The 12,784-nt window shown below is 41.2% G+C and overlaps 1 protein-coding gene across 1 annotated transcript; it reads right to left on the bottom strand.

Moving 5' to 3' along the window:
- Positions 1-3,792: 3,792 nt before the first annotated feature.
- Positions 3,793-12,266, bottom strand: LOC133570564 (uncharacterized). Its single transcript, XM_061923246.2, has 2 exons — positions 12,218-12,266; positions 3,793-5,346 (listed from the first exon to the last, which is right to left on the bottom strand). Exons 1-2 carry the CDS (start codon positions 12,264-12,266, stop codon positions 3,941-3,943), a joined length of 1,455 nt encoding a protein of 484 aa, XP_061779230.2. The 3' UTR covers positions 3,793-3,940.
- Between the last annotated feature and the right edge of the window lie 518 nt (positions 12,267-12,784).

Here is a 12,784-nt window from a genome sequence, read left to right as displayed (position 1 = left end):
TACCGGGAGTCCTGATATCAACCGTTCTAGACCATCCTGTTCGTGACGCCAATTTTATGTGGTGGAAGGTCCGAATCTTAAACAGCAACAAAAGTGAATTTAGTACAAAAGTTTTATTTACCCATAATCAACTGGTACAAGGTTGGATTGAATTGCCAATGCAAACAGACAACGTCCTCCGCAGAAGTTGGATGAATGGAGAATCATGCGAATCATGCATAGACTTGGTCTACTTGGCCATTTATGTGTTTCTCTCATGTGTCAAGGTACCGTTGTTTTGGACCTGTTTATTCTGCAACCTCCTTGAATCCTTTGGCCATAATAAACAATGAAAACATTTTGTAGAATGGTCAGGCTGACCACTCGTTCAACTATAACCTACATATGCTCCTTCAATGGTTCAGAATAGAAAAAAGAAAAACGAGCAGACATTCTTAATGCTTTTCGACCTCGCTCTCTTTTCGGACTGTGACAGACACAAAATATGGTTCAATAGGTCAGAAATTCCACCACACTGTTACGTATTATTTTGGGGTCTCCCTATGTCTAGCATTAAAAGATTACAGTTGGTACAAAATGCGGCTGCTAGACTTTTGACAAGAACAAGAAAGTTTGATCATATTACGCCTATAATGTATACACCTTTATATACATATATACACATATATATATACAGTATATATATACCTATACTGGCTCACCTGCACTGATTTCCTGTGCACTTAAGATGTGACTTTAAGGTTTTACTACTGAGGTATAAAATACTACGCGGTCTAGCTCCAGCCTATCTTGCCGATTGTATTGTACCATATGTCCCGGCAAGAAATCTGCCTTCAAAAAACTCCGGCCTATTAGTGATTCCCAGAGCCCAAAAAAAGTCTGCGGGCTATAGAGCGTTTTCTATTGGGGCTCCAGTACTATGGAATGCCCTCCCGGTAACAATTAGAGATGCTACCTCAGTAGAAGCATTTAAGTCCCATCTTAAAACTCATTTGTATACTCTAGCCTTTAACTAAACCCCCTTTTTAGACCAGTTAATCTGCCATTTACTTTATTTTATGCTCTGTCCCCCTCTCCTTTGTGGAGGTGGGGCACAGGTCCGGTGGCCATGGATGAAGTGCTGGCTGTCCAGAGTCGGGACCCGGGGTGGACCGCTCGCCTGTGCATCGGTTGGGGATATCTCTGTGCTGCTGACCCGTCTCCGCTCGGGATGCCTGCTGACCCCACTATGGACTGGACTCTTACTATTATGTTAGATCCACTATGGACTGGACCCTCACACTATTATGTTAGACCCACTATGGACTGGACTCTTACTATTATGTTAGATCCACTATGGACTGGACCCTCACACTATTATGTTAGATCCACTATGGACTGGATTTTCACAATATTATGCTAGACCCACTCAACGTCCATTGCACCGGTCTCCTCTAGAGGGGGTGTGGGGGGTGGGGGGTCACCCACATCTGCGGTCCTCTCTTAGGTTTCTCATTGTCATCCCACTGGGTTGAGTTTTTCCTTGCCCTGATGTGGGATCTGAACCGATGATGTCGTTGTGGCTTGTGCAGCCCTTTGAGACACTTGTGATTTAGGGCTATATTAATAAACATTGATTGATTGATTGATTGACTCAAGATTCAAGGACTGTATATCTAAGAGTATAACAGCTTTATGTAGTGTAATGAAAGATTAAAAAAAAATGCTCAGTTTTGTAAGTATTAAAAGGACACATTTATTAGAAAACCAAGACTTATAGCAATATTTGCAGTTGTAGCATTTTTTTAATATGAAGGTGAAACATGTAACAAAGACAAGCATATGTTTAATTGAAATGTTTACAAAAGCCTATAATTCAGAAACTATTGAAAGAACTGTTTCATGCTTGTATAAGGTCTGTTGAATCTAAAATCATATTCAACTTCCATCCATCCATCCATCTTCTTCCGCTTATCTGAGGTTGGGACGCGGGGGCAGCAGCCTAAGCAGGGAAGCCCAGAATTCCCTCTCCCCAGCAACTTCGTCCAGCTACTTCCGGAGGATCCCGAGGCGTTCCCAGGCCAGCCGGGAGAGATAGTCTTCCCAACGTGTCCTGGGTCTTCCCCGCAGCGTCCTACCAGTCGGACGTTCCCGAAACACCTCCATAGGGAGGCGTTCGGGTGGCATCCTCATCCACAACATCCGCAGTTGAGGTCAGCAGAACACCATCCTCACCATACACAGTATTGATAGTGCACTGCTTCACCTTCCTGAGGCGGCAGATGATGGTCCAGAATCGCTTTGAAGCTGTCCGGAAGTCGTTTTCCATGGCTTCTCCAAACTCCTCCCATGTCCGAGTTTTTGCTTCCGCGACCGCTGAAGCCGCACACCGCTTGGCCTGTCGGTACCTTTCCGCTGCCTCCGGAGTCCTTTGAGCCAAAAGAACCCGATAGGATTCCTTCTTCAGCTTGACAGCATCCCTCACCGCCGGTGTCCACCAACGGGTTTTGGGATTACTGCCACGACAGGCACTAACCACTTTGCGGCCACAGCTCCAATCAGCCGCCTCGACAATAGAGGCACGGAACATCGTCTACTCGGACTCAATGTCCAGCACCTCCCTCGTGACATGTTCAAAGTTCTTCTGGAGGTGGGAATTGAAACTCTCTCTGACAGGAGACTCTGCTAGACGTTCCCAGCAGACCCTCACAATGCGTTTGGGCCTGCCAGGTCTGTACAGCATCCTCCCCCACCATCGCAGCCAGCTCACCACCAAGTGGTGATCGGTAGAAAGCTCCGCCCCTCTCTTCACCCGAGTGTCCAAAACATAAGGTAGCAAATACGATGACACAACGACAAAGTCGATCATGGAACTGCGGCCTAGGGTATCCTGGTGCCAAGTGCACATATGGACACCCTTATGTTTGAACATGGTGTTCGTTATGGACAATCTGTGACGAGCACAAAAGTCCAATAACAAAGCACCACTCGGGTTCAGATCCGGGAGGCCATTCTTCCCAATCACGCCTCTCCAGGTTTCACTGTCGTTGCCAACATGAGCGTTGAAGTCCCCCAGTAGGACAAGGGAATCACCCGGGGGAGCACTTTCCAGTACTCCCTCGAGTGTATCCAAAAAGGGTGGGTACTCTGAACTAACGTTTGGTTCTTAAGCACAAACAACAGTCAGGACCCGTCCCCCCACCCGAAGGCGGAGGAAAGCTGCCCTTTCGTCCACTGGGTTGAACTCCAACGTGCAGGCTTTGAGCCGGGGGGCAACAAGAATTGCTACCCCAGCTCATCGCCTCTCACTGCGTGCAACGCCAGTGTGGAAGAGAGTCCAACCCCTCTCGAGAGAACTGGTTCCAGAGCCCTTGCTGTGCGTCGAAGTGAGTCTGACTATATCCAGCCGGAACTTCTCCACCTCGCGCACTAGCTGAAGCTCCTTTTCCCCCAGCGAGGTGACATTTTACGTCCCAAGAGCTAGCTTATGTAGCCGAGGATCGGACCGCCAAGTGCCCTGCCTTCGGCTGCCGCCCAGCTCACAGCGCACCCGACCTCTATGGGCCCTGCTATGTGTGGTGAGCCCATTGGAGGGGGGGGGACCCACATCGCCTCTTCGGGCTGTGCCCTCCCGGGCCCCATGGGGACAGGCCCGGCCACCAGGCGCTCGCCATTGTGCCCTAACTGCGGGCCTGGCTTTAGAGGGGGGCCCCAGTGACCCGCGTCCGGGCGAGGGAAATCGTAGTCTCGGTACTTGCATGTCCATCGAAGCCTTCGAGTAATCACATGTTTTATTATTATCATTATTGTTTTTTATTTATTTATTTGATATTATTAGGGCTAGGGGTTAGGGTTAGTCTCATTCGGACTGAGCAGCACTACATACAACATCAAATATACATTCATATTATACATGCTGTGTTTTTAAACTACATTTAGCACAATCACTGTTTAAGTGTTTTTAAATCCCTGCAGCTTCCATGACTGTTACACACTTGTGTTTACTGTCCTGATTCTTAAACCTGAACATCTTATCACACACAGTGCAACTATACGGTTTCTCTCCAGTGTGTGTTCTCATGTGTGTGGTCATTTGTTCCTTTCTGGAGAAACTCGTCTTACAAACAGAGCAAGTAAAAGGTTTCTCACCTGTGTGTGTTCTCATGTGTAATATCATTTCCCTCTTAGATTTGAATCTTTTAGCACAAGCTGAGCAAACAAAAGGTTTCTCTCCAGTGTGTGTTCTCATGTGTGTGGTCATGTGTGCCTTTCTGGAGAAACTCTTCTTACAAACAGAGCAAGCAAAAGGTTTCTCACCTGTGTGTGTTCTCATGTGTCTGGTCATGTGTTCCTTTTTGGAGAAACTCTTCTTACAAACGGAGCAAGTAAAAGGTTTCTCACCTGTGTGTGTTCTCACATGTAATATAAGTTCCTTCTTAGTGTTGAATCTTTTAGCACAAGCTGAGCAAGCAAAAGGTTTCTCTCCAGTATGTATTCTCATGTGTGTGGTCATGTACTGTTTTGTGGAGAAACTCTTCTTACAAACGGAGCACGTAAAAGGTTTCTCACCTGTGTGTGTTCTCACGTGTAATATAAGTTCCTTATTAGTGTTGAATCTTTTAGCACAAGCTGAGCAAGCAAAAGGTTTCTCTCCAGTATGTGTTCTCATGTGTACTGTAAAATGACTCTTCTGTCTAAATGATTTCCCACATTCAGAGCAGTCAAAGTGTTTGTTGTTAGTGTGATGTCTCGTATCACCTTTAGAGTCATTTTTACTCTCCAAAGGTTTTTGGATGTGGTCACTGTGATCAGAAGCTGAGCAAGTAAAAGGTTTCTCACCTGTGTGTGTTCTCATGTGTATGGTCATTTGTTCCTTTCTGGAGAAACTCTTCTTACAAACAGAGCAAGTAAAAGGTTTCTCTCCAGTATGTGTTCTCATGTGTCTTGTAAAATGACTCTTCCGTCTAAATGATTTCCCACATTCAGAGCAGTCAAAGTGTTTGTTGTTAGTGTGATGTCTCGTATCACCTTTAGAGTCATTTTTACTCTCCAAAGGTTTTTGGATGTGGTCACTGTGATCAGAAGAGTGTGACATCATGTGGTCCATGTCTGACAGTGGAGCAAAGATGCTGTCTGGTTCTGACTTGATATCTTCACAATGCTCTCCATCAGCTTCTGTGATGTGTTGACTTACAAGCTCCGCCCCTCTGTTCTCCTCACTTTGACTGTGATGAAGCTGTAAGGACTGAGCTTCATCTTCATCATGAAGCTGCTCCTCTTTAATGTGGGAGGGGGCCTGTAGCTCCTTCTGTCCCACACTGGTGTGCCACTCCTCTTCATGACTCCCCGCTGACACCCGCTGGACGTCTGCAGAACAAATGAGGTGTTACTGTATTGAAGTTTGCAGTATTCAAACTATTGACATGTGAGCTAGGCCAAATAGACAGTGATGGGCAAGCTACCTGGACAATGTAGTAAGCTAAGCTACAAGTTACTCTCAATTAAATGGAGCTAAGCTATCCTCAGAGAATTGGAGCACGCTACACTACAAGCTACACTGCAAAAGTAGCTTGCCACATCAAATATATATATATATATATATATATATATATATATATATATATATTGGCCCACATGTATAATATCAATGTTTATGTTGCCCATGGAAAGAAGTTAGTAAGAAGCAAAAGAAAAACAACCAACCATGGATGACAAAAGGACTGAAAAATGCTTGTCACAAAAAAAAGACATTATATGGAATATTAATAACACAGACATCTATAGAGGCAGAAAATAAGTATAATAAATATAAAAACTATCTAATTGGTATACTAGGAACATGTAAGAAGGAATACTACAGACAATTATTAAAGAAGAATAGAAACAACATGAGAGCAACATGGGGCATCCTAAATAGCATCATTAAAAATGCTGCTAAGAAAGATTACCCCCAGTACTTTCTACATGGAAATACAAAAAATGACAATATGAACCAAATAGATGAACGTTTTAATGATTACTTTGTTAATATCGGAAAGAATGTGGAACAAAGATTTCCAAATGCAGATGATGGATCAGTTGAGGACTTGAGTGAGCTCATAAACAGAAATCCCAATTCCATGTTTCTTAAGAACGTGACAAAAGAAGAAATAATCAAAATTGTAAAACATTGCAAATCCAAGACCTCAACCGACTGTCATGGAATAGATATGGTTACCATGAAAAAGGTTATAGAAGACATTTCAGAACCTCTGAGATATATCAGCAACGTATCATTTCTAACCCGCAAATTCCCTGACAAAATGAAAATTGCAAAAGTCGTTTCTAAGAATGGAGACATACACCAGTTTACTAACTACACACCAGTTTCATTACTTCCACCATTCTCCAAAATCATGGAAAAACTATTCAATAGCTGATTAGATTTGTTTATCAACAAAAGTGGGACGCTGGTGGAGAACCAATATGGACTCCCAGCAAATATCTCAACATCTGGTCAACATATGTAATAACAAGTGTGTGAGAGAGAGAGAGAGAGAGAGAGAGAGAGAGAGAGAGAGAGAGAGAGAGAGAGAGAGAGAGAGAGAGAGAGAGAGAGAGAGAGAGAGAGAGAGAGATCGTAATAACTTGAAGTACCGTATTTTCCGCACCATAAGCCGCCCTGGGTTATAAGCCGCGCCTTCAATGAACGGCATATTTCAAAACTTTGTCCACCTATAAGCCGCCCCGTGTTATAAGCCGCATCTAACTGCGCTAAAGGAATGTCAAAAAAACAGTCAGATAGGTCAGTCAAACTTTAATAATATATTAAAAACCAGCGTTCTAACAACTCTGTTCACTCCCAAAATGTACGGTAATGTGCAAATGTGCAATCAATAAGCATCAATAACTTAATGTTGCTCGAACGTTAATGTCACAACACACAAAATAAACATAACGCTCACTTTCTGAAGTTATTCTTCATTCATAAATCCCTCGAATTCTTCTCCTTCGGTGTCCGAATTAAAAAGTTGGGCGAATACGGGATCCAAAATGGCCGGCTCCGTCTCGTCGCAGTTCTGTGAATCCTGCCTTCCGGAAAGCTCGGACCACAGTTGTGACCGAAATATCCGCCCAGGCATTTACGATCCATTGGCAGATGTTGGCGTATGTCGTCCGGCGCTGTCTCCCTGTCTTAGTGAAGGTGTGTTCGCCTTCGGTCATCCATTGTTCCCACGCCGTTCGCAGTCGTGCTTTAAATGCCCTGTTGACACCAATATCGAGCGGTTGGAGTTCTTTGGTTAAATATTGCCTTAAGTTTAAATTCTGCGTTATACGCGTGTCGCTTAGCAGGAGCCATTTTGTGGTCTTTACAGATGTAAACACACAAATGAAATGAAACGCAATATCCGGGGGCTTCTTCTTCTATGGGGGCGGGTGGTTGCTTACAGTAGAAGAAGAAGCGCTTCCTCTTCTATGGGGGCGGGTGCTTACCTTGGCGGTTGCTTACCATAGAAGAAGAAGCGCTTCCTCTTCTACGGGGAAAAAAGATGGCGGCTGTTTACCGTAGTTGCGAGACCGAAACTTTATGAAAATAAATATTTATATTAATCCATATATAAGGCGCACCGGGTTATAAGCCGCACTGTCAGCTTTTGTGAAAGATTGTGGTTTTTAGGTGCGGCTAATAGTGCGGAAAATACGGTAAATAATGAAGATTGAAAACCAATTACAAAAAACTAAATCCAAAACAAATTTACAAAAAGCTTACCTTTTTTATGATTGCATAGTATGTATATATTATTAATGTTGTAAATATAAATCTTTATATATTTAAAAATGCTGGTCCTAAAGTGGTAGGCATTTTTCAGAGGTTGTCAAGAAGGTCACACATACAATAATGTGTGTGTGTGTGTGTGCGTGTGTATGTGTGTTCTTGAGACATGAAGAAGGAAAAGTATCTTCCATATGAGGAGGTGTGAACAAGTTATGACATAAATCATGGTCCCAATAACATTGCATCTAATACTAGAGTCTGTGAAAATTGCTCCAAAGTCAAGATTTGTTGTTGATTTAATGTGCATAAAAATATTAACATTGACAGGTGCAAAGGCAGCAATATATGATAAAACAAGACGGCAGCTAAAGAAGGACTTCCCTATTCATCCCCAAAAAACCTGCCAGGTGAGCAGCTGATTTGACCACTTCTGGTGCTGACGTAAGACAACCTGCGTCCCATATGTTTATTTTAATGAAATAAGTTTATTTCCATCATATAATCAACCATCAACCATTCTGTGTGACCAGTTTAACAGTACAGATGATACATATTTAACAATCATACACATTTACACACAAAAAGAGAAGAAAAAGAATGACGGAAAAAGGAATAGGCTGAAGCCAAAGCTTATATTTGGGGGGATTACCCCCAATACTTCTTAGACGGAAACACAAATAATGACAACATAAAGGAAGTAGTTGAAAGCTTCAATAATTTCTTTGTAAATATTGGAAGAAAGGATTCCAGACCCAGTTTCAATTGAGGACTATAATGATACCATAGAGCCAAATCCCAACTCCATGTTCCTCAGTAATGTGACACAGGAGGAAATAGTTATAATCCTGTAATCTAAGACTTCAACTGATTGTAATGGAATTGATATGGAAACCATAAAAAAGGTTCTAGAAGAGATCTCAGGACCATTCATGTATATTAGTAACCTATCATTTCAAATACCCAAACTAAATGAAAATAGCTAAAGTTGCACCAATTTGCAAACCCCGTTTCCATATGAGGTGGGAAATTGTGTTAGATGTAAATATAAACAGAATACAATGATTTGCAAATCCTTTTCAACCCATATTCAGTTGAATATGCTACAAAGACAACATATTTGATGTTCAAACTGATAAACATTTTTTGTTTTTTCAAATAATCATTAACTTTAGAATTTGATGGCAGCAACACGTGACAAAGAAGTTGGGAAAGGTGGCAATAAATACTGATAAAGTTGAGGAATACTCATCAAACACTTATTTGGAACATCCCACAAGTGAACAGGCTAATTGGGAACAGGTGGGTGCCATGATTGGGTATAAAAGTAGATTCCATGAAATGCTCAGTCATTCACAAACAAGGATGGAGCGAGGGTCACCACTTTGTCAACAAATGCGTGAGCAAATTGTTGAACAGTTTAAGAAAAACCTTTCTCAAGCAGCTATTGCAAGGAATTTAGGGATTTCACCATCTACGGTCCGTAATATCATCAAAGGGTTCAGAGAATCTGGAGAAATCACTGCACGTAAGCAGCTAAGCCCGTGACCTTCGATCCCTCAGGCTGTACTGCATCAACAAGCGACATCAGTGTGTAAAGGATATCACCACATGGGCTCAGGAACACTTCAGAAACCCACTGTCAGTAACTAGAGTTGGTCGCTACATCTGTAAGTGCAAGTTAAAACTCTCCTATAGAAGGCAAAATCAACACCACCCAGAAACGCCGTCGGCTTCGCTGGGCCTGAGCTCATCTAAGATGGACTGATACAAAGTAGAAAAGTGTTCTGTGGTCTGACAGGTCCATATTTAAAATTGTTTTTGGAAACTGTGGACGTCGTGTCCTCCGGACCAAAGAGGAAAAGAACCATCCGGATTGTTATAGGCGCAAAGTGTAAAATCCAGCATGTGTGATGGTATGGGGGTGTATTGGTGCCCAAGACATTGGTAACTTACACATCTGTTAAGGCACCATTAATGCTGAAAGGTACATACAGGTTTTGGAGCAACATATGTTGCCATCCAAGCAACGTTACCATGGACGCCCCTGCTTATTTCAGCAAGACAATGCCAAGCCACGTGTTACATCAACGTGGCTTCATAGTAAAAGAGTGCGGGTACTAGACTGGCCTGCCTGTAGTCCAGACCTGTCTCCCATTGAAAATGTGTGGCGCATTATGGAGCCTAAAATAGCAGAAGGGAGACCCCCGGACTGTTGAACAACTTAAGCTGTACATCAAGCAAGAATGGGAAAGAATTCCACCTGAGAAGCTTCAAAAATGTGTCTCCTCAGTTCCCAAACGTTTATTGAGTGTTGTTAAAAGGAAAGGCCATGTAACACAGTGGTGAACATGCCCTTTCCCAACTACTTTGGCACGTGTTGCAGCCATGAAATTCTAAGTTAATTATTATTTGCAAAAAAAAAAAAAGTTTATGAGTTTGAACATCAAATATGTTGTCTTTGTAGCATATTCAACTGAATATGGGTTGAAAATGATTTGCAAATCATTGTATTCTGTTTATATTTACATCTGACACAATTTCCCAACTCATATGGAAACAGGGTTTGTATAAGACTAGGGACAAACACCAATTTACACATTTTAGACCTGTTTCTTTACTTCCACAGTTTTCTACAATCATTGAAAAAGTAACAGATTAGAGAGTTTCACAAACAAACACAGAATACTAGAAGAGAACCAATATGGATACACAGCTAATATTTCAACTTTGATGGCTTTAATTGAAATGACAGAAGAAATGAGCAATGCAATAGATAGTAAAAAATGTGCAGCAGCAGTGTTGTTGGATCGAACTAAAGCATTTGACACAATTAATCACAATATTTTCATCAAAAAACTAGAAGGATATGGCATCAGAGGGTTGGTCTTAAACTGGATAAGAAGTTATTTAACCAACAGGAAACAATACGTGAAGATAGGCCAACACACTTCTACAACACCAAATATATCCTGTGGTGTACCTCAGGGATCAATACTAGGACCTAAATTATTCAATCTCTATATAGATGACATTTGTGAAGTTACAAAATATTTAAAGTTAGTATTATTTGCGATTGATACAACAGCGTTTTGTTCAGGAGAGAACACACAGAAGATAATACAAATAATAACAGAAGAAATGAACACATTAAAAAGATGCTTTGACAATCTTTGAATCTCAGTAAAAGTAAAATAATGCTATTTGGTAACAGTAGAAGAGAAAGTCAAACACAAATACAAATAGACGGAATAGACATTGAAAGGGTAAAAGAAACCAGATTTCTAGGAGTATTAATAGATGATAAAATGAACTGGAAATCTCATATACAAAATATAAAACATAAGGTGGCAAAACACATTTTAATAATGAATAAAGCAAAATACGTCCCGGGCCAAAAATGACTTCATATTCTCTACTGCTCGCTAGTGTTACATATCTGACTTATTGTGTAGAAATATGGGAAATAACTACAAAAGTACACTTCATTCATTAACTGTGTTACATAACAGATCAGTGATAATAATACATCATGTTGGATATAGACAACATACAAACACTTTATTTATTGAATCACAAATACTGAAATTCCACCACATAGTGAATTAGCAAACAGTTAAAATGATACACAAAGCAAACTATAACCTGCTAGCCAACAATGTACAACAATTCTCAACAAAAGAGGAGAAATATAATCTTAGAGAAAAATGTAATATAAAACATTTGTATGCACGTACAACACTTAAGACCTTCAGTATATCAGTATGTGGAATTAAATGATGGAATGGATAAAGCAAAGCAATCAAACAATGTACTAATATGATCCACTTCAAGAAACTCTTCACACTTAAAGTGTTTACAAAGTAAAAAGAAGAAGATAAACATTCTCAATTTTCTCAATGCATGTGTGATGTATCATGGTGTATGCATGCATGTGTGATGTATCATGTTGTATGCATGCATGTGTGATGTATCATGTTGTATGCTTGCATGTTCCAAATAAACTCAACACAACTCAACTCAACTCAACTCAACTAACACTTGGTGGACATTCAAGTCACAAAATGCAAATGGAGTATTGTTGGTGTATTTTGGATGGTTATAGAGGACCTCCCATTGGCTCCATTGCAAGTGGACTTTTATTTACATTTATGAGGTAGAATTAGGGCTGGGTGATATATGGAATATACTGGATATATTGTGGGTTTGTCTCTGTGCGATATAGAAAATGACTATATGGTGATATTGGAGTATACGTTCTCACACAGTTGCTTTTAGCTGCAGGCATTACACTACAGGCTCTTCTCACTCTTTCTTGTCTCTCCTTCTCACAGAGACATAAAACAAGCGCACCTTCTTACATACGTCACATACTGTCACGTGTGCAACGTCATACGCTCTCACGGAGCAGACAGGTAGCGGCATGGTAACGTTAGCTGTGGTGCTAGTGGTAATACGAGAGAAAGAAGGTGCCAATCTGGTAACAAATGAAGGCAGAATTAATTCCCGAGACAAACAGCAGGAGGCCCATCATCTGGCGGTGGTTTGGCTTCAAGCAGGTAGATGGTGAACAAGTATGCTGCAAAAGCGTTGCTACAAAAAGTAGCAGCACTGCTAATGTAGCACAATTTGAAAAGTCACCCGCTAGAGAATGAAGAGTGCTTGAAACTCTGCATGTCAACATCCCCGTTCAGTGCCACACCCACAAAATGCCCAAGCAACCATTTCCACATCAACACCGTATGAAACAAATAGTCAACAACAGAAGGAGACAACGTCCGCAGGAACCTACCACATAGTGAAGGACATACACTATTTGATTTCCAATTATGCAGCTCATTTTTATTTGACACTTATTGAAATATCTTGTGTGACATCATGCACAAAAGTGCACTTTATTTATTTTAAACTATTGTAGTGGCGTTTTGTACAAAAAGTACACTTTAATTTAGTGTTGTTTTGATGTCATCTTAGTGACATCATGCACAAAAGTGCACTAATAGCTTGTTTTAAAATGTCTCTGACAATCTTGCACGTTCTGTTTTGAAATGA

Source organism: Nerophis lumbriciformis, linkage group LG28, assembly GCF_033978685.3.
Source record: "Nerophis lumbriciformis linkage group LG28, RoL_Nlum_v2.1, whole genome shotgun sequence".
NCBI lineage: Eukaryota > Metazoa > Chordata > Actinopteri > Syngnathiformes > Syngnathidae > Nerophis > Nerophis lumbriciformis.
This window is presented reverse-complemented; position numbering and strand designations above follow the sequence as displayed.